The 21,988-nt window shown below is 36.6% G+C and overlaps 4 protein-coding genes across 5 annotated transcripts; 2 read left to right on the top strand and 2 right to left on the bottom strand.

Moving 5' to 3' along the window:
* Positions 1,981-3,122, bottom strand: LOC18596701 (senescence-specific cysteine protease SAG39). Its single transcript, XM_007025336.2, has 2 exons — positions 2,650-3,122; positions 1,981-2,573 (listed from the first exon to the last, which is right to left on the bottom strand). The coding sequence occupies exons 1-2, from the start codon at positions 3,071-3,073 to the stop codon at positions 1,981-1,983; spliced, it is 1,017 nt and encodes a 338-aa protein (XP_007025398.1). The 5' UTR covers positions 3,074-3,122.
* Positions 4,441-8,189, bottom strand: LOC18596702 (ketol-acid reductoisomerase, chloroplastic). The gene is made up of 10 exons (XM_018123816.1): positions 7,829-8,189; positions 7,654-7,746; positions 7,266-7,331; positions 7,008-7,148; positions 6,182-6,409; positions 5,955-6,072; positions 5,718-5,857; positions 5,470-5,637; positions 5,176-5,331; positions 4,441-5,053 (listed from the first exon to the last, which is right to left on the bottom strand). Exons 1-10 carry the CDS (start codon positions 8,138-8,140, stop codon positions 4,688-4,690), a joined length of 1,788 nt encoding a protein of 595 aa, XP_017979305.1. The 5' UTR covers positions 8,141-8,189; the 3' UTR covers positions 4,441-4,687.
* On the top strand, positions 10,516-14,275 carry LOC18596703 (putative transcription factor bHLH107). Its single transcript, XM_007025340.2, has 2 exons — positions 10,516-11,455; positions 13,541-14,275. The coding sequence occupies exons 1-2, from the start codon at positions 11,126-11,128 to the stop codon at positions 14,015-14,017; spliced, it is 807 nt and encodes a 268-aa protein (XP_007025402.1). The 5' UTR covers positions 10,516-11,125; the 3' UTR covers positions 14,018-14,275.
* Positions 15,293-20,030, top strand: LOC18596704 (ubiquitin-like modifier-activating enzyme atg7). Of its 2 annotated transcripts, XM_018123903.1 has the most exons (14): positions 15,293-15,614; positions 16,020-16,237; positions 16,341-16,532; positions 16,626-16,680; positions 16,826-16,920; positions 17,086-17,275; positions 17,384-17,489; positions 17,591-17,735; positions 17,808-17,966; positions 18,067-18,255; positions 18,399-18,599; positions 18,693-18,808; positions 18,945-19,104; positions 19,634-20,030. In XM_018123903.1, the coding sequence occupies exons 1-14, from the start codon at positions 15,479-15,481 to the stop codon at positions 19,805-19,807; spliced, it is 2,136 nt and encodes a 711-aa protein (XP_017979392.1). In that variant the 5' UTR covers positions 15,293-15,478; the 3' UTR covers positions 19,808-20,030. The 2 variants fall into 2 exon arrangements, with proteins under 2 accessions (XP_017979392.1, XP_017979393.1); XM_018123904.1 differs by lacking the exon at positions 16,626-16,680 and having other exon boundaries at positions 16,341-16,396.

The raw sequence follows: 21,988 nt of genomic DNA on the forward strand, positions 1-21,988 counted from the left end.
TATGAACCCTTAAATAGACTCAAATTGCTAATTTGAGCATAGGTAATTCCACACTTAACGTTCCATTTTGAAAGGATGATAAACTTAATATATTTAGCTTTGTATCCAATGTGAGATTGTGTGAGTGAACAAGATAAGCATTGTGGCAGAAACAAATATACATTTTCCATGTCCATGTCTTGCGGCTCTAAAATTTCACAGTACGCTGAGTTCAGTTTTGCATTAGCATGACATCAGTACGAAGAACAGATGAGTACCATCATTGACGTAATCCCTGTCATTCAAGACGTAGCAGCATGAAGAACACATGAGAAGTGCACATGTTGTAGTTGTTATTTAGTCATTAACTTTTGCCTGTTAAACTTAAAGAAAATGGTGAGAAATGATCTTTCTTAATAAAAATATTTTAAAAATAATTATTAAAATAAAATTAATTATTTTTAGTCATATTTAGTCATGAGTTGATAAAAATATTCTTTAAACTATTTTAAATAAATTAAATCATACATCATAATTTTTTTTCTATTTTTCACAATTTGTGCTTTAGATTTCTCTCTCACCATCACAGTCTCTCAAATTTTATCGATTTCTTTGTTCGATATTCGTCTGTTATACTTTCGATTTCTCTCTCTCACATTTTCAGATTTCTCTTTTTTACGCTTTCAAGACATCAAACAATGGTTTTGATGTGCTTGGGTGGATGGTTGGCTGTTTGAAAAATTCGATTCTTAGGTATTTTGGATACAACTAAAACAATAGAAATAATCACAATATATGAAATAGTTTTTAATTGAATCAATTTGAGATCTAGATATCAATAAACTCAAAATTTTAAAATTTCTAAATCTAAGTTTTCAAAGAATTTTTTTTTAGTTAAAATAGGTGTTTTAAATAAAAAAATATTTGTATTTTGATTTATGAAAACATGTTAGAAATACTCTAATCTGTGTCAAATTGTTAAAAAAAAAAACAAAAAAAAGAAAAAAATTTAGAGGATTTGAAGTTTCACAAGTTTTGGTACATGACGTGTTACAGATTTTTGTACATGGCGTGTAATACACTAACCATGGCTTGTCACAGGTTTTTGTACATGGCTTGTAACACGCTAATTATGATTTGTCACAAGCTTTTGTACATGGCGTGTCACACGCTAACCATGGCTTGTCACAGATTTTTGTACATGACGTGTCATACGCTAACTATAGCTTGTCACAGATTTTTGTACATGGCTTGTCACAGGCTTTTGTACATGACGTGTCATACGCTAACCATAGCTTGTCATAAGTTTTTATACATGGCGTGTCACACGCTAATCATGATTTGTCACAAGTTTTTGTACATGACGTGTCACAAATTTTTGTACATGACGTGTAACACGCTAACCATGGCTTGTCACAGATTTTTTTATATGGCGTGTAACATCATAGCGTGTAACTTCATTAAAGGTAATTTTATCCAACTTGACTAAAAATAATTAAAATTATAAAGATGATTATTTTTAAAAATATTTTATTTTTAAAGATTATTTTTTAAAATGCCCCTTAAACTTATTATGGAGAAAGAAAAGGATAAGAGAGGGGATGGAAGAATGGCCTACTTCGCGTATGCTGTCATTGCAAAGGTGTTTTCCCCCTTTTTAAAGCAATCCATATATGTCTAACAAAATCTTGGGGGTATCAATGACTAAATCAATTGTGATTGGTTCTTACTGGAAATGCATGCAGCTCATATATACGAGTAGAAAGATGCGAACGAAACAAGAGAAATGAGTGGAGGTGTTTTCTTCCTGTTCAAGGCATTAGGTAACAAGTACAGAGCAACAATATTTAAAACAAACATATGTAGCCTTGTTTCCATATGGTTTCATATAAATAAGCTAATAAGGCACACAAGTTTTTCAGAGGACGGCACAAGAATACTGAAAGGAGGGCAGTGTACGCTGGAAAGAGCTGCAACATGTATATTATGTATGTTTTACCCTCAAGCAGTTGGGTAAGAAGCTTCCATGGCAATACCACAAAGACCTTCTTCAGCATCAATATCTCTCTGCATCCTAATGTATCCATCCTCACCCCAGCTAGTGCCCCACGAATTCTTCACCAACCAATACTTAGTCCCATCATCAGCTGTTCCATAACCAACTGCTGTAACCCCGTGGTCAAGGAAGGTGCTGCATTCGCCAGTGAAGATACCACTTTTGTAGTGCTGGAAGTCAGACCCACCGGCATCAATGGCAACTGAAACTGGTTGATTGGCCACAGCTTTTAGCAGTGCTGCCTCACTATTTGAAGGTACGTCTTCGAAACTAGTGATCTGAGCAGCATGGTTGGCTGCTTTTTTCTTGTTGCAGCTTCCATCAACTCCTTCATAGGGGTAATTGGATTCAGTTGTAAGCCCTTTGTTTGAAATTATAAATTCAAAAGCATTATCCATGAAACCACCATTGCAGCCTTGGTCTTCCCCATTGATATCACAATCAACTAACTCTTGCTCTGATAGTGAGATCAATTTACCAGTTTTCAGCTGGTTGATTCCTTCCATGGCTGCCACGGCTGAGAATGCCCAGCAACATCCTACATCATTTAAAAGAAACAATTAGCATTATGGAATCAGAATTATATCAATTTCTTTGTAAATACTGTTACTCACCGCATTGGCCTTGGTCCTTGATGTTGGTCACAGCTCCTTTCTTTCTCCAATCCATGCTAGATGGAACTGCAGCAACATTTTCATACCTGAAAGAAGATTTTTTTGAAGAAGTGGAAGGTCTCAGTTTATAACCATTTCTCATGGCTTTAAACTCTTCATTGGTCAAGTCTGTAAATTCATTAACACCAAGCTTGTACTTTTTGCTGGTATCAGCATTATGAGATTCGATGTACTCCACATTTTCCTTGAATATCTGGAGACGTTTCTCCTTCTCGGAGGCATCCTGATAAACTCGACCACAGCTAGCCAACCATTGTTCAAACCTGTCAGACATGGATACCTCAGGAACAGAACGGGACGAGGCCTGACAAGCCCAAATTCCCACGATAAAGAGTAGGGCCAAGGACCGACTTGTAGAAGCCATTGTATTCGAGACCACAGTCCACAGGTAAACTTCAAGAAATGTTATAGTGATGAAGGAATGTGAGGCATACCAATGCCAAGATGGCTTGTGGTTTATATAGAGAAAATTTTCCCCAGGCCATGCTTCTCACAGATTCCAAACAGACAAATTCTCCATTCTACGTGCACTGGAAAATATTCTGACAGGGACTTGATGCTTTGATTCTATTACAACTTTTGTTTTTATAAGATTCTGTTTCGTATCAAACTGAAATTGCTTGATTATAAAAGTTCTGGCAATAAGTTCAATAATAAATTCCAGACATCTTTAGATGGCATGGATTTGTGTTGATCGTATTCAAAAGCAGACAAAGGCAGCCAAAAAACCCAGGTATTTCAAGAGATTATACTCTTTTAGCACCTTTTGAGATTCTAAAATCTAGTGTTACTCGAAATAACTAGTTGAACATGAATCAAGCAGCTTATGTTCCAATTAGACCTGTGTCCTGACAAGTCTGGCAAACTGTTTAAGGTAGAAGTCTTCATGTTTTAAATTCCGAGCAGACTTTAACATAATAAAATGACTTTTTTTAATGGATCAGGAAACGATTCTTCAAAGTAGTTAATATGACAAAATAAGAATCCCAAAGTTTGATGATCTCTGGTGCCTGCATCAAAGATTTGGTGCTAACCAATAACATTGTTTTGTTTGGTACTTGTTCAGAGTCATTATACATTTTACTAATAAACAGAAGAACTGATGGAGCAAGTTAGCGTGCTAAGGCTGGCTGATTGTGACTACACGACATCTCCAACCTTTCAAGTTATACTAGCATTTTTGCCTGCTACGCCGAGGGCTAGTTTTTTGTCGTGCTTTCTCTACAATGGCGACGAATCCTAATTTGAGCCACGAAACAAACTCAAGATTGCAAGATAGATCCAGTTTGAGCCCATTAATGAAACTCTTAAAACAAGTCATTACTGTATTCATGATTCGGATTTTATGCCTTGCGTAATTCCAAGATCATTCCGGAATTCGCGTCCGCATAGGACGAGGTACAAATCTACATATCCAAAAGAGGAACACCAATTAGTGTTCTTGTAAAGCTCCCTCCTGCTGGGAGGAGGTAAGTAAATAACCCATAGCTTGTTAAGACGTGAATTAGTCTGCATGTCTGATTACAGTTGAAGGAAACAGTAGTTAAATGCCTTTGAATCTCTTGGTAAGCTGAGCACCAGGGGACGCTGCACATAGATTAAGCCAAAAAAAAAAAAAAAGATGCTCTGGATCGTCTATGATATTTTCCACAACACATTGTCAAATCCTTTGCCCCATGGCCGATTCCAGTTCTGCTAGGTTAACATATCCATGTAAGAGCAACACTCAACTAGGCCAAGCTCACTTTTGCCTGGTTTAATCTAGCAAACCATTGGCATACTATTTGCATGTTAAGAAGTCTTTCTTGAGAATGTTTTAATAGAAACATGATATCAGTTGAACACCAACAAAGATAATAATAAAAATTGATCCTCATTCTCGCAAGTACCTACACTCCATTAAACTTTTACTGGAAAGTACCAAACTCTTAGAAGATGTTCACCCTAGATATAATAATAAGTTTAAAGCTCTTCAACTCTAACTAGATTGGCGCAATTCTGGGCGAACAAAATCTGCATCTGGGGGCACTGATATATCAACAGTTGGTCTCAACTGTGCACAGACCTCAATAGCTCCATGAACAGGATCAGATAAGAAGTTGCTTATCAGGTCCTGGTTAATGGGGGCGCCTGAATCGACTGCTACAAATGCCTGTTGAGTAAGGATGTAATCAAAACGTGGAGCCCACTTTCTTGAACCCAATCGTGCAGTTGTGGAACAATTATCAACCATGAAAGAGACTCCTCGAGCATGCATGAAGGGGTTCAAGGAATCAACAGCTTCAATCAGACTCTCATTGATGATTTCTGAGTATGAGTGCCCCTTCTTTCTCAAGACCTCAATCTGAATTTTCAATTATAAAGATGATAAGAAACAAAACAAAATTCTTTAAGTGATTACTTACTCTGCCAATAAGATCAGTACCATAGTTTTCACTGTCCAAAATTAAATATGGAATTAATTACCTGGGCCATCATTAGTGCCACGAAAACCCCAGAAGTGAAAGGACACAATGGACCTAAATCATCTTTTGATCTTGTTGCTCGGACACGCTCACCAACTTTCCACATCCGTGTCTGATCAATTTTACCCATCGGGAAGGCAGGTAGACCCTCCTTTTCCTGTAACATAATACTTCATCAACCATCAAGCAAGATTTGTCTTTGGTAAGAACTGACTTTAAGCAATGAAAGATTCATGAAATAAGGATCTATCATGTGCAACCTCACAAAAGCACAAATATAATGTTATCAACATACATGAAAACGACGCCCAGCCAAAACGACACTGCGAATCTCGCTTCCGCTTGCAACATCTTCATAACACTCATAAAGGATTTCCATGCAAGGATAATATGAGGCACTATAAACAGCCTCAAATCGCTTTTTGCCTTCTTCAGACAATGAGTTGTACACAGCCAACATACCCTACAGAAACAAACAGAGAAACAGATCCATAAATATAAACTCCAAAAGAAGGAGAAAGCAGAGCAAGCAACAGAGATCACCTTTGTTGATATGGTTCTTGACACAATTCCTGTTATGCATTCAACAGTATGCTTGTAAGCCAAGTCTTCACTCATTCCATTCTCAACATACCTTCTAAACAAGCATTCTACAACTCCATGAACAGCACCAAGTAAGATGCCTACAGAAAGACGTAACAATGACACACTGTAAGCATTAAAATTCAAAAAGATGAAGACATGCATAGTTAACAAAATAACGCAAACAACTCTGCTCACCACGCTCCCCAAAAATGTCACTCTGATACTCCTGCTCTAATGTGGTGGCAAATGTAAATGGAGAACCAAGGGCAACTGACCATCCCAAGGCCACATCTGTAGCTCTACCATCAACATCCTGCTCCAAAATTAAACGTCAGCATCCAGTATGCTTTTTGGGGAAGTTTGAAATTTTGACAGTCATTCAAACTAATTGGCTGAATCTAGGAATGAAAGAGAGGAGGAACCTGGTGGACGGCAAAACTAGCATTAATTCCAGCACCATTTATCTCTTTGCCCTGAACATAGAGTCTCCTCACAGAAGGCCCCATCCCCTTAGGGCAGACAGCAATTACACTAATGTTCTTGGGGAAATCAAGCCCCATTGATTGCAAATGACCAAGAAGAAACCCATGGGAAAGTCCAAGGATGCTATTTGGCTTCATGTGAGAGAAGACCTTTTCATAATTATCTGCCTGCAACACAAAATTTAAAAATAAACACATCCTAAGAACAAACCAAACAGTGTAAGGAGTATCAAGTATTTATTTTGAATTTTCCCATGCGTTAGAAGGAGGAAATGCTCAAGGATTAGAGTCAAGCAGAAAAGCAATAAGAAATCAAGCCCAACAAAGCTATTGAGGCAGAGTTGCATCCTTAAAAGCATTGACATCATCTGAAAGGAAACATACAAGTCAAGAAAACAAACTTCAAGATACCTATCATTGGCTTTCCCCACTTTGAAGGAGACGCCTTGGAATTCAGCCAAAGTTGGAGATAGGGTTTTATTGCTAATTGATTTCTAATAAAGAATGCTGGACCTTCAGATGAAAATAGTCAGTCCTATAATCTGATGAGAGCACTCCTGAATGATAGTGCATGTAGATGTTGGGATTCACAAGTCATTCTATATCAGTCCAATAGTCTCGAAAAACAATGTTTGTTTTTATGTGATGCGCTTGGCCTTGGCATGTTGTCTCGTATGTGCATACAGCTTATACAATCCGTCAATGCTAACAATAATGACCAATCTTGTACAAGGCAAAAATCGAAAAATGTGATAAATCTACCAACCTGTGCTGAATCAGAGATCAACAATAATACAAGATCACTTCCAGCAATAGTTTCCCATATATCCCCCAAAGTTCCATTCTCTTCAGTGAATCCTGCAGCACGGGCTTCAGCAAAAGAGCGAGAGCCCTTCCTCAACCCAATCTGAGAGCAAATTGTACATTCAGTCAAGCGAAAATCAATCACTGAATGCAAAACGAATGCAGTGAGTTGATAATTTCGTTTTTGTTCTTAAACAAGAAGAAAAAGATCCAAGCTTGCCTTCACAACAATATCGGATTTTGCCTCTGCAAGGGAATCCCTCAGATTCTGTGCTTGTGCTGGCCCCTAGAAAACATAACATAAATCACATTAAATTTGGACTAAACTCTATGGCAAAGCAATAAAATCAATGGACCAAAGGAATTAAATTTGGGACATATCATTATCACCACAAAACTCCTTAAAAATAATGCAACCAAAGGTAATATCTTAGTTAAAGGAATGTAATATTTGGATATTAGATTAAAGAATAATTGCAAAAAAAGATTCAAAATTTAGACTTTCATATATAGAGCCAATGAAAAAAAAAAAGATTTTTACCATTTTCGTTTGCTTTTATTACACAAAAATACGAAAAGAGAAAAAAAGAGCAATGTGGTTAATTAACCTGAGAACCCCAGCCAATGACTCCAATTTGTTTGATTCCTTTGAATGCATCATCCAACAAAGGGAACAAATGCCGCCCTCCTCTCACTATATACTGCCAATTGAAAAATGAAATTAATTAGCAAACAAATAAACCAAAAAAGAAACAAAAGAAATGAAATGATCAATTAACTAACCTCGTCGTGACCAGCAAGAGAGATCTTTTCTTTCTTGAAAACGGAGGTATGGAAGTCAAGCGACGTCGTCGGAGAAATGGAAGAAGGAACGGAGATCATCTTTGCTGAGAGCGACGATCTGCCGCCGTTGGATGAGGCGTTGTTGTTTGTGGGGACATGCGGAGCGATCAGTGAATTTAGAGTTGGCGAATACCATGATGATGAAGTAAACCGTAGCTTGTGTGCCGTTGATTTGGTGTTAGAGGAGGGCGATGGAGATATCGATGGTGCAAAAGAGAGTGCGGCTTTATAGGAAGTGGTGGTGGCGGCCATTGCTGAATGCTGATACGAGAGAGGGCAGAGAGAGAGAGAAGAGTAGGCGTTCTGCACTAACGTTCCTTTAAGTTCGCTGTAAGAGTCGGCGGCTTGGGTAAGGGTGGGGTGACTCTATTAAACGACATCGTTTTACTGGTTTCTGGAGTTCTTAAATATCACACCAAATTTTGAAAATAAAGGAGTATAACGACGTGCTTGGGTGTTCTGCACCCATGCTACAGTATAAACAAATATACGGTTCAGCACACGTGTGTATATAAGAAATTGACTTTCCTAACATATAGAACAAGTGTATTGAAGTTTCTTAATCATGGCGATGTCTTTTGGATGCTGTGAATGGCTGCCTACTTGAAATCTTGAAGACAACAAAGAAAAGGGTAAAATCACCAATTCTGGCTCCGGCTGCTCGTTAGGCTGCCCTTCGCTACTGCTATTTGCTATAAGACACAGCTATAATTTGTTGATATGGCTTTTCGCTTTCTTTTTCACCATTTTGACTTTTGTTTATGGTTTGCAATGAAGAAATTCTACTGCTTTTGCCTGTTGAACATCTGCTTCGAAACCTTTCTTAAGGAACCTTCCCACCCTATTTTATATTTAAAGCCTGTTCTTGCGTTGAACCTTTCTTCTGCTTTACTTTATCTTTTGCCCTTTTCCTTTTAGCAAATTTTAGAATTTAACATCACCAGCTAAAGCAGAAGACAAGCGACACTGTTACGTACAGTACATCACTTTTCCTTCGTAAATTTCTAACCGTGAACACGATAATTACCATCCACAAGTTTTCCACCACTTGACCTTTTTAAAGAGGGCAAGTCGACTAGTGGATTCAGATTTTTGCCTTTATTTTTTAACATCCTGTTGCTTTCTGTCAACCACTTTGGGTTTTGGCCGAATGTAGACATACTTTTGGGATAGTCTGGAATTTGGAATTAACTATTTTGCCTAGAAAAGAACACATCCATTCCATGGATGTTAAACAAATTGTTCGCAGTTGACTTTTTGTGTCCTCCTGGCTTAGAGGAAGAGAACAATGGATTTTTCTAGCCACAAGATTTTCAGCTTCGAGTTGCTTTATTCTCTACTAAACCCTGTAGTTTTACATTACTGATGCCATCCTTGTATCATGTAAGAAACTTAAGTAAATGAAGCTGCTTGATAAGTGATAAGCTTTGTTACTACACCATAAGTTCTTTCTTTTTCTCTTTTTTATTAAAAGGGGCACCACCATCCACCGTGTTAAGAGAAGAAAGTAAGATCAGAATCCAATATGCTGCAAAAAGCGACTACCAAGCCCCCTGCTTCATTTCCTCCCTCCTTTTTTCCTAGAGCATCAACATCAGCTAGTAGTTGCTTGATTCATCCATCCTTTCACTTGATCATAAAGATTATCAAATTCTTCACACATTTGCATCAACCTATAGCATCACATGTCAAGCGCTTGATGAAGGGTAGGTTATCAACAGACAAACTCTAAGACAAAACTCATATATTATATAATCTTATCTTCAAATTAGTTGAATCTAGACAAATTAACTCATAATTAAAAAAGTGAAATCCTAAATTTGTTTTTATTATATACGGTAGTGCCAATAAGGAAATTTATGACCACTTCAAGAGTTAGATGATGACAAAGCAAGACCTCCGTAGCCTCTAAAAGAAAGTCTTCCAATAAATTATTGGGAATTTGTGCAAGAAAAGTTTTGCGTTTGCTCTTGTTATTTTTATAATAATTTAATTAATAGTAATAATGAGATGGAATCCTGATGTCAATGGAGAAGTTGTTAAGAGGAAGTGAGGAACAGATTGCCCCCCTTCTTCACCTCCAATTTATTAATTTATCGTCTTTTGGCTTAACTTAAGAAGACATTTACAAAGTTTAGAGTACCAAATCAGCTTTTATTCATAAAAATAGTAAGAGCAAGTGATTTAGGTGAGTTTATCCTAAAGAAAGAAAGACAATAGAGAAGGAGAGGAACTATGATCCAAGTTTGTTTAAGTCACCATCGACTCCTTAAAGTAACTAAAGATTGCGAGTTTGCTTTTGCAAATGGACAGCCCTTGATAAAAGTATTCGAAACTCATTTTCTTCCAGCCCAACTTTGTATCTTTTCGCCTACCATTTTTGACAATGAATGACAAAAGAAAGAAATTGGTCATACCAAACTCTATTCAGAGTGGTTGGTAATTGGATGAATAATTCCGCGGTTGCATATTGATTTAACATAAATTGATTATACAATGCATTATATTGCACATAAGTGATAAACAAATAAAGTAAGAAAAAGAACTCACCGTGGCTTTGTGCGGTTAAGATTTAAGTGTGATTACAATAAAATTGGATTTTTTTAGGCCCCTGAGATACCTTAAAGAGAGTTGGATGAATCCATTGACCTTTTAGCAGCTTTATAAGTTCATGTGGTATCATATTTATATACCCCAGTTCGTTACTGCAATCTCAAAAGTCTTCTACTTTCACAACTCAAGAGAAACAGAATTTCTCTTCTTCCTCTCTGTTCTTGAAAACCAATTCTTGCTACTTGGATTTTGGAACCTCAATTTCCTTTTGACTTGTTTGTCCATTTCCTATTGAAATTTCATCGAAATCCCAAAAATCCCATATCAAGATCTTGTTTTTCATTTTTTGTTTCACGTTCAAACATCTCAAAACTCTCAATAGAATCGCACATATCTCGAAGAAATGGTAGGATTCAAGACCGTCAAGAAGAAAATGTGGATGTTTCCTTGTTAATCTTCATCTGCTTAAAATTTCCCTAGAATTGTCCTCTTGCGTAATGGAAGCTATCATCATAACAGCCACAGCACTGATCAACAACAGCAAAGTCGTTAACCAACAAAACTTCCCTCTCCAAAAGCTCTCCTTCTGGTTCGCTCCCACCACGCGTCCTCCTGGTCTCCTCTCTTTCACTTCTGGCTCGTAAATAACCAACCAAGAAAAGTCAGCAAAAACTTCGTTTTTGCATGTTTCGTATGGCTGCTTACTCTTTCAACAACAACTTTTCATCTGGGAATTGTTATTCTGGTTTGTTTAATCCGCTCTCACGTGATATGGGTCCACGCAATGGAAGTTCCCATGGAGGGTCGTTGTCGGTGTTGGTGTCACAGACCTTGGTTTTGGATAGCGAGAAAGGAGAGCTAGTGAAGGCGCCGGTGAAAGTAGGGAAGAAAAGCGTGTCGGAGGAGAAAGTTATCGCGGCTTTGAAGAGTCATAGCGAGGCAGAGAAGAGGAGGAGAGAAAGGATCAATGCTCATCTTGATACACTCCGCGGCCTCTTGCCCTGCAGAGAAAAGGTTATTCTCTTTTTCATGTAGCTTTTCATTAATAACAGTAGTATTGTACTTCATTTTATGTTAAAATCTAGTTTATCATTGTTATATGACTTCTATAATTCTGTTCATTTAAAATTTTCGAACAATTCTGGAATATTGATCATGGGGAATTTTGTAGGAGGAAAGATTTAGATTAGTTTGCTTATATTTATGTGCTTCATAGGATAATTAACTTTTGTGAAACTGCCTTTTTAACAGTTCATAGATGTTAATAAGTAGTATCAATTAGATACCATATGCAGCAAGCCCTTTCTTTGAACTGTTTATCGTCAAGGTATAGAGTATGTTTGATTGCTGAGAAAAGTTGGGGAAAGGAAAAAGAAAAAAACTCAGAGCTTTAGGTGTTTAAGGGCAAAGGGAAGAACAATGGAGGTCAGATAACATTAAACAACTCAGGCTAAAATAATTAGCCGGTATACTTGATTCTTCCGCCTCTATTTTTAGAATATCAGTTAACATTTCAAGAGCGTAGGAGTTTGCTCATGATGAGTTAATGGTAGGAATGAATCTGGCCCTGACGAATGATGGAACATTTATTGTTTTGTGGGATGAACTTGAATCAGATACTCCGATAAAATTATGAGAAGCTTAATTCACTATGCATTCTAAAATTAGAGGGCTCTGATGGCAAAGGTAGCCTTCTCACATGGTATTGTGCTTATTATTTGTTGTCCTCCGCGTGAGAAGAAGGAAAATGAAGCTGTAAGGTCATGCAGACACGTATTTAATTTTTAAGCTTGAACTCTCTTGTATATTGCTCTTTTGCTGCATTATTTTTGCACTTGAAAGGTCAACTCTGAATCTCAGAAATACTAGAGTCAGCAAGGGGATGCTTCAGTATCTATTCAATAGATTTTTTAGAATTTGTCAATTATGAGATTAAGGTTTATTAATGGTTGAGAACATCTTTGCGGTCCCGATTCCAAACCTTCTATAGGATGACTACTATATTTCTGATATAATGTACCTGAGTTGCATCATGCTTGATATTCAGAGTTTCATTCTGTATTTCCAAAAACAAAACCAATCATGCAAGCTTGTCTGCAGGATTGATCTGATCTGCATTTTTATATAAAAGAAGTTCACAGAAAGAAAAGAGGAGGACAGTCTATATGTTTGGATATGCTCAATGTTAACCAAACTCGAGGTAAGTTACACTGTAGATAAGAAAGCAGCATGGGGTCAAACTCTTGTCATCTTGTTTAATTTTCAATCTAAGGAACTTTTCTAGTTCATGGTTAGCAACTCTTTCATGCTACCTTCAACTGCTTCTATAGTTTGCTGATATCTTCGTGATCTTTAACAATTAAGACCCCCATAAGATAATCTGTTGACATTACTTTATACAATATTTTTGCTGTCAAAACTCATTGTCGGTTGGACACCATATATATATATATATTCGAAAGTGAAAAAGATGATAATGATCGGTTTAGTGGGGCACTGTAACAGCTGTCCTGCTATGGCTTCCTCATCTGGTCTATTTCTTCGATATATTAACTAATTTATGTGACATATATGTATGTGATATTATTTTATGGTTGGGACGTAAGCAAGGATTAGACATCTGGGACCCGAAAGGTCCTTATATGACATGCCTTTTTGTTGTTGCCTTTCTCGATTTGTCAATGTTTTTTTATAATCAACTAGTCAGAGGATTCATTTATGTTATTTTCTTGATCAAAGTCTATGCATCATCTACTACGTAGTTGCTGGTTTGATCCGACTCCTGCCATAGCTGATTATCCGAGTCAATATGGCATTGTTTTCATAGTCGAGGAATTATCCCTAAATGCACTATAAATGCTTTAAGAAGACTTATCTTGGTTGTATTGCTATTAGCTTCAGTGGATACGTGTATCAGCAGGATATATATTGGTAGTTGGATCCAAGAATTTGATTGATTAGTTTGCTATTGACCAGACTAGCAGTCATTGATATATTTATACTTCTAGAGAAGTCAGAAGATGTTTTTCAGCTGATGGTAATTTTCATGATCTATCTTCAATCTTGACTTTAATTCTGCTGTTCAATTGCTCATTGTAGATGGATAAAGCCACATTACTTGGTGAAGTAATTAGACAAGTGAAGGAACTGAAGAAGAATGCAACTGAAGCCAGCAAAGGTTTTCTTGTTCCAATGGACGATGATGAGGTGAGAGTTGAACCATGCGAGGACGAAGCCAACGGGATATTGTTATTCAAGGCATCAATCTGTTGTGATTACAGACCTGAACTTCTGACTGATCTTCGGCGAGCTCTCGATGCCCTTCCAATTAAGATGGTGAAAGCAGAAACATCGACCTTGGGAAGTCGGTTGAAGAATGATTTCGTTTTCGCTGGCTGCAGAACTGCACATGCTGATGAGGCTGAAGCACGTCGGTTTCTTGCATGTTCCATTCACCAGGCCCTGAATTCTGTGCTGGAGAAGGCTTCTGCCTCGCCGGAATACTCACCAAGTTCAATATTCCCAAACAAGAGACGGAGGATGTCTCATTTCGATTCCTCAAGCTCGTCTTCTTGAGAGATTTAGCCCTCGTTTGTGTCGATGAACACTGCCATCTCTCTCCTGTGAATCTGTGCTTGCCTCTTATGTTCAAAAACTGGTTTGAAATACTAGAACTTAAAAATGTGTGTTAACATCTATATTGTATACAACCATATACAATATTGTATCCCAAAAGCTCGGAACACTTTCAAATGGCTTGTAATGAAACTGTATTCTGTATGAATTCTTATCTCAATAATTTATAAAAACTTGATATGCCCGTGTTCGTGTGATGAAGGGGAAAAGAATTCCTCCCTTGTTTTTTTTATGTAATAACCAATGCAACATTTTTGCATGAAATTTAATTATTTATATTAGATATTGGAATTAATCGGTATTTTATATTATCATCTATTATGGTATGATAAGTTGCATCACGTCAATATTATGTAATATAAAATAATAAATGAAGTCTTAATAATGATATTTAGTTAATCTTTAGTTATAAGAGTATATTTAATTTAAAATAAAAATATAATGATTTGATTTTATATAATAAAAAATAAAAATTTATTTAAAATTTTTTAAATAATTTAATTTTTTTAAAAAAATATGTTTTTTATATATATTTACTTATAGGAGCACGTGAACAAGTTACTCACCTAACTAATTAATTTGATAATTTAACAAGTATATTTCTTTTAAAAATTTCATTTAATTTTGAATTTTAAGTAAAAAAACTCAAATTTATTAAAGCATGAGTAAATTAAAACATCAAATTAAATCTTTTTAGCATTTTGTCAATCTTGATTATCCATAGATATGGATTTCATATAAAATTTAAGTGAATTTTCATATACTATTTATATTTATAATTGGAATTGAACAATTGAAGAAATTATAATAAAAAAAAAGAATTACAGTTGATATAATAAAATCACAATTTAGAATAGAACTAAAGGTTCCTTCCTAGAAGAAACAAATTAAAAGTTATCATATAAAAGTTAATACTGCAAGCTTAATCAATTTAAAATAAGAAAAGTGTAAAAATATAAAAACAGTTTAAAAACAATTAATGTTCAAATCTTAAAAAACATAAATTCAAAAAATTCAAAATTAACCTGAAATTCTTCGTGAGCTTGAATTTAACCCAAATTAAATCATTATGTGTCAAATAATTAAGTTATATAAACATTAATGAAACAACTTCTAATATATGTATATTCCAATAAAAATATTTAAGCGTAATTTCTTTTTTTTTTTTTTAAATCCAACGTGGCGACATTTCGGAGTTGAGTGGGGCTACGCGCGGTATCTTCTTCAAGTCTGCAACGATATTCTTTCCGGAAAGATAGGGTAAAAAGAGAAACCAAAAGAACAAAAGAAGTAAATAAGGAAACGTTTGGGAGAAAATCAGAGGGAGGTGAAGAACTCGACACTCTCAATTCGCAATTGCGAGTAAATAAAGTGGAAGAATTGAAATAGCAAAGGGAAAGCATGGCAAAAGAGGGGAGTGGATCCATACTGCAATTCGCACCGTTTCAAAGTTCAGTAGACGAAGGATTTTGGCACCGATTATCTTCTTTGAAGCTCAACAAGTTTGGCATAGACGATTCTCCCATCCCTATCTCCGGTACCTCCCGATCCCCTTCTAATTTTTCTTTCAATTTTCTTTAAAATGAACTTCTCACTCTTAATTCGCTCAAATCATCGTTTTTGCAGCTAAAAGATCTGAATAATGACTTTTAGTTTAGTAAAAGTGAACTAATTACGTTTTTTTTATCATTATACTCTTGTAAAACTAATGACTTTTAGTTTAGTTGAATTGTCGTCCCCTGTTTTTGTAACTAATTACGTTCAATTGTTGATTGGGCAAGGTTTTATCCAAGTTTAAGTTGTTAAGGCAGCAATTATTGAAGTTTTCTTATCTTTTGAGAGTTTTTAATGCAAAAGGTTTTTAATTTGGAATTTTTGAGTGTAAAGTTGGCGTTCTTATAATCCAAATGAAATGCTTTTTTTTTTTTTTCCCCTTTTGCAGGTTTCTTTGCACCTTGCTCACATCCTCAGGTATCGAATTATTTAACTCTTCTCGCTGAATCACTGCCGTCTGATTCAAATGAGGAATCATCAATTCCAGCTTTTAATCGAGGCAATCGGAATAGGTGCTCTGTTCCGGGCATTCTTTACAACACTAATACGATGGAAAGTTTCCATGGTTTGGATAAACAAGGTCTGCTCAAGGCAGAAGCAAAGAAGGTAAAATAGTTCAAATGGTTTAGTACAGAGTTTGTTATGCAATTGATCGAATGCAATACGAATCTAATTTAAGAAGTTTATGTTTTGTGTCAATTACTATTAGATTTGGGAGGATATTCATAGTGGAAAAGTTCTGGAGGATTCTGCAGTATTATCAAGGTTCCTTCTTATCTCATTTGCAGACCTGAAAAAATGGAGCTTTCATTATTGGTTTGCTTTCCCTGCTCTTATACTTGATCCTCCTGCTACCTTGGTTGATTTGAGGCCGGCTTCTCAATGGTTCACCTTGGAAGAGGTGCTCAAGATGTTATAAATGCTAGCAAACTCTCTGGATCATTATATCTTTTTGAGTGCTTAAGGTTTATAATTGTTCATTTTTAACATGTAGGCAGAATCTGTATCAACAGCATGTAATGAATGGCGAAACTCAAGTGTAACTGCTGGTAGATTTGGGCACTCTGCTATTGCAACTTCTACATTTCTTTTTATCTTAGTGCATTGAAATTCAAATGTGATTACATTCCCTTTTCTTTTTCTCCTATATTTTTCATCATCCTTCACAGCCTGAATTTTATGAGTCTATTGCAGATGTGCCATTCTTTTTGGTCAGTGTCGGTTCTGATTCACGTGCTGCCGTTAGGCATCTTAAGGATTGGGAAACCTGTCAAGATGATGGTCAAAAGGTATGTCTGCCTTTCTCTTTGTAGCTTTTTTGGACATATGAATCAGTTTATGCTTGCAAGGGGGGTTGTTTTTAGAAAATTCCGTATGATGGATGATGTTGATAGACAAAAAATATGAACTATTGTCGCTCTCTTTCTCAAAGCTACTATACATGTTGTTGGCAGTTGCTATTTGCATTTTATGACCCATGTCATCTTCCAAACAATCCTGGCTGGCCTCTCCGCAACTTCCTAGCATTTATTTGTGCTAGATGGAATCTCAAAACAGTTCACTTTTTGTGCTATAGAGAGAACCGTGGTTTTGCTGATTTGAGTTTGTCCCTTGTTGGTGAAGCCTTGATTACAATTTCACAAGGTAGAGCGGCAGAATTTGGGTAACACCTTTTTTCTGGATCATTCTTCTGTCTGTTCCAACAGTATGAGGTTGTCTTACACTAGCTTTTCTGACCTACAATATCTTTAGGATGGAGGGAACATCAATGTGTGCCCAATGCTGTAGGATGGGAACTTAACAAGGGGAGAAAAGTACCAAGGTGTATTAACCTTGCAAAATCCATGGATCCAACCAGGTAAGTTTTATGCATTGTCACTTTATTAATGCATTATACTACTATTTATTTATTTAACCAAAGGATTTTCGGGTTTTTCTTTTTCCGCTTTTTTCTCACAGGTTAGCTATATCTGCTGCAGACTTAAATTTGAAACTGATGAGATGGCGTGCTTTGCCATCTCTTAACTTAGACATCTTGTTTTCTATCAAGTGCCTTCTCCTTGGCGCAGGTACACTTGGATGCCAGGTTGCTCGAATGCTTATGGTAAGTACTTAGAAAGCAACAACCATAATTTTGGATCATATCTCTTGGGATTAAAGAATTTATGTGTTGCAGGCTTGGGGTGTCCGCAAAATCACTCTAGTTGACAATGGCAGGGTGGCCATGTCTAATCCATTGAGGCAGTCCCTGTACACATTGGATGACTGCCTCAATGGTGGTGATTTTAAAGCCACAGCAGCAGTGAGAAGCCTACAGCGAATATTTCCTGCAGTGGTAATTTGTTTTATTTGAGGCCTATAAATACAAAGTTCAACACAGAAGAGAAGAATCTTTTCATTTCCCCTCACTATGGACCTTATGATTGTTTTCTTAGGTAGCAGAAGGTGTTGTTATGGCCATTCCTATGCCTGGACATCCAGTGTCCAGCCAAGAAGAGAACAGTGTGCTTGAAGATTGTAGACGACTCAACGATTTGATTGGTTCTCATGATGTAATTTTCTTGTTGACTGATACTAGAGAGAGTCGGTGGCTCCCTACACTTCTCTGTGCCAACACTAACAAGGTTCATCTCCTAATTTCATGTATCAATTGCTTTGGTATTTGGCATTTTGTTTTGGCATCGTAGATACAGATACAGGAAGATGTTACTGGACTTTGAGTTGTTGGATGATGGCTTATTTTGTTCTTCCTTTTCTCATTATGCAGATAACCATTACTGCAGCCCTTGGGTTTGACAGCTTCTTGGTTATGCGCCATGGACCTGGTCCTTTTAACTCCACTCCTGACTTGAAAGTTGAAATGCCAAATTCTTTATCTGATGTCCTGGACAACCTTGCCCTAACAAATACAGATGGAAAGCAGAGACTGGGTTGTTACTTCTGTAATGATGTGGTTGCCCCAACAGATGTAATTTACCAGAGTTTCTAGAGTGCAATAATGAGTATTATAGCTGTGTTTTGTATCTCAAGCTTAACTATTTATCTGTGGTGGTTTGTGCAGTCAACTTCGAACCGCACATTGGATCAGCAGTGCACTGTTACACGTCCAGGGCTTGCACCTATTGCTTCCGCACTTGCAGTTGAGCTTTTAGTAGGCATATTGCATCACCCTTATGGGTAAATCCTTGGAAACTATGCGAAAATGTCTTTCTCATTGTAGTTTCTTTGGAGATTTGACAAGTTATTAGTTCTAATTATTACAAGGTAAGCAGAGGTCTTGATTGGTTCATTGACCACCCAATTGTATATGCAGGATATTTGCTGAAGCTGAGATTGCCAACTCCAATAATGGTGGAAGTAGTGAGCTTCCTCTGGGTATTTTACCCCATCAAATACGAGGTTCCCTCCCCCACTTCCAACAGATGACCCTTGTGGGCCACTCCTCTAACAGTTGTACAGCATGTTGCAGCACTGTGAGTTCTTTGCTTCTGTTAATAATGTTCTTTGTTTTCTCTTTACTTTTGTCTTCTCTGTTTTCTAGTTCATGCTTTTAAGGTGGTGTCTGTGTGAGATGTGAGTCTGTATGATTTTTTTAGCAATACCGCTGCATATGATCTCATTTGGTCTTTCTTTTAGTTGATATTGAGAGATTCAGAAACTGATAAATTAGTTTGATCTCAAGTGACTTCAGAGCCCTTTAGCATGAGGGTTTTTTTCCCAGTGGGTATGATAATTGTCACATGCGAACTTATTGTTGCTGGTGTACCCTGTAAAATAGAACATATTCTATGGGACATTTCATCATTTGAGGAACCAAGATGAACTTTTCAAGAATGCTTGCTTAGAAGTCTGACGTCAGCTTTCTAAGTTTAGCTGAAAGTTTTAACTTCTCATAAATTTGTTGATGTGCATTATCCTTCTTTTCTCTTATTATCATTATTTTGTAGTGTTCTTCTCCACTGCAGTTTTATGTTCTGACCATTATGAATAATACTTTCCCAGGTTGTGTCGGAATATCGCAAAAGAGGGATGCAATTCATTCTCCAAGCAATTAACCATCCCACCTTTTTGGAGGATCTTACTGGACTAACAGAGTTGATGAGATCAGCAAACACTTTTCAACTAGACTGGGATGATGAGATAGAGGATGCTGATGATGAATGCATCGAACTATAAAAGATTAAAGACTACTTTATACATTTCACAATAATTTTTTTTTCTTTCTGTCTAAATACAAACCAAAAAAGCAAATGTAAAGTTTAAATCCATTTCCAGTTCCCATCTTTCATTTGAAATCAATCTGAACATTAACATGTCTTCTTCTCTCATTTTGATATTTCATGTTATCATGTTGTGTCAAAAGAGTTTGAATCAAGCAATGGTCACAAACATTACCTTACTTGCCAATTGAACCTCTTTATATATTCCTCTCCCCTAACTCTTAGCTTATTCTTAGGAATCACATCATCATACTTCCATGAACAATTTATGGAAGATTGAAATTGAACCAATCATCTGTGGACCGATAAGGGTCCATTACAGTCTTACTCTTTGACTTTTGTTAAGATCAAAGCACCGGACCCGGGTTTGGTTCCCCGATGGTAACTCCGAAGTAGGGGAAACTCGTCAGTTCTGTGATTGACAACATATTTGTCAAATTACCCATCATTAGCCTTCAATGTTCTAAAACCAACATGTATCTTCCCGATTCTTTCATCTCATCATCAACCATGAACACATGAGTTTCTAACCTCAGAAACAACTCTTAATTCACAAGCAAAGCTTTGAATTTTGTCTTGATTAAGACTCTCAACACGTGTTTTTCCGTTCTCTCTTTTTGTGAATGTGCAGTGAGTTCATAGACTCAACAATCAAGACATGATCACAGGGTAGATAAGTAAATACTGTTGTATTTTTAATGTTGGAAAAAGACTGCTGCACACTCTTCTGTCTTTTTTACACTCCGTTTCTGAGTCTGTGAGTGTGCAGTGAATTCTTGGACTCATCCGATTTCATGTCCTATTCGAAGTGGCAGTAAATTTGTGGCCAGCAGAAAAAGGTGGGGAAATAATTTGGTAGGGACAAGCTCACCATCAAAATCAAAATCATTCTGAAGTGATTAAAAGTGGGAAGGTGATCGAGTATAGAACCATACTTTTACAGTTTAGAAGAATAAATTGGTGAAATGTCTCATCAAATTCAGGTGTTAAGTTCAAAACTCAAGAACCATTTCTTTTTCTGGTCTCGGAAATTGAAATTGCCCGCTACATTAGCCTTTCCCCTTGCCGACCACAAGATGTTAGGAGAAACAACAATTTTGCTCGCTGTTGGCTTAAACTGAAGTGAGTCAGGTCTGCAACACACAAAAATGTATGACCCCAAAGCAACAGTGCAGCAAATCTGACCAACTTGTATAGGATTAGGCAGAATCTGGCCGCCTAATGCTTCACCGCCCATAAAATCTTCCTTTGCTCTTTCAAAAGACTAATATAAATTCGGATGTATCTTCCAGGAAATTCCCATAAACGCAAATAAAACAGTGACAATTCATTCTGCGCAGCTTCACGAGAATCTTCACTTGACGGCAGAAAAAGCAACAGTCGCTGAAAGAAGACTGGAACTTTTGAAGTCTCCAAGTCTCTGCCGCCTTAAAGTCGTGCAAGAAAGGTCTAAGCTATGGGTAGTGGCTTTTGCATTTTTTACGTTTGTGTCAACGAGGACTCAAAATCATCATAATCTATACTAATTCAAGGTTATTGTGGATGATATAATCATCCAACAAGTTTCTCTATCCTCTGCTATAATGCCGCTGTTGGTTGTGGACATTAACTCTTTACGTTTCTGTTTAATACATCAGTGGAACGCCCATTTTTATTACTCCATTATAGACTTAGCTCATTTTGCAGGTGCGCCATGTGGCATTGCATGGAAATCCACACCTTTCTTCTTCAGCTTCTATAATGTGATTTATTTTATATTTCTTGTAATAGAATTGAAGTTTAGTTATTGGTAGGTCAAGGGCACTGATAAGTTTTAGCAAATATAGTTTGGACGCAAAGCCTTTTTGGGGACACATGTAATAAGTTAAATTTGTCCCTGTTCTTTTCTATGATCAAACTAATACCTTTTAAGTTCATGATGAAAAAAGGTTTTAAGCTTTTCATATCAATTCTTCTAGTCTAGGGACAAAGATCATTGGGTTAATTTCCTTATAAAAGAATTGCTTTAAACCAGCGTACCACTTAATAAAAATGGTAAGATTACGGAAGACAAGGAACATATGTCACATATCCATTCTCAACACATGGCATCTCGAGAGGCTAAAAGAAGATAATGTTATAGAAAGCTACAACAATT

The sequence above is a fragment of the Theobroma cacao genome, chromosome 6, assembly GCF_000208745.1.
Source record: "Theobroma cacao cultivar B97-61/B2 chromosome 6, Criollo_cocoa_genome_V2, whole genome shotgun sequence".
Lineage (NCBI taxonomy): Eukaryota > Viridiplantae > Streptophyta > Magnoliopsida > Malvales > Malvaceae > Theobroma > Theobroma cacao.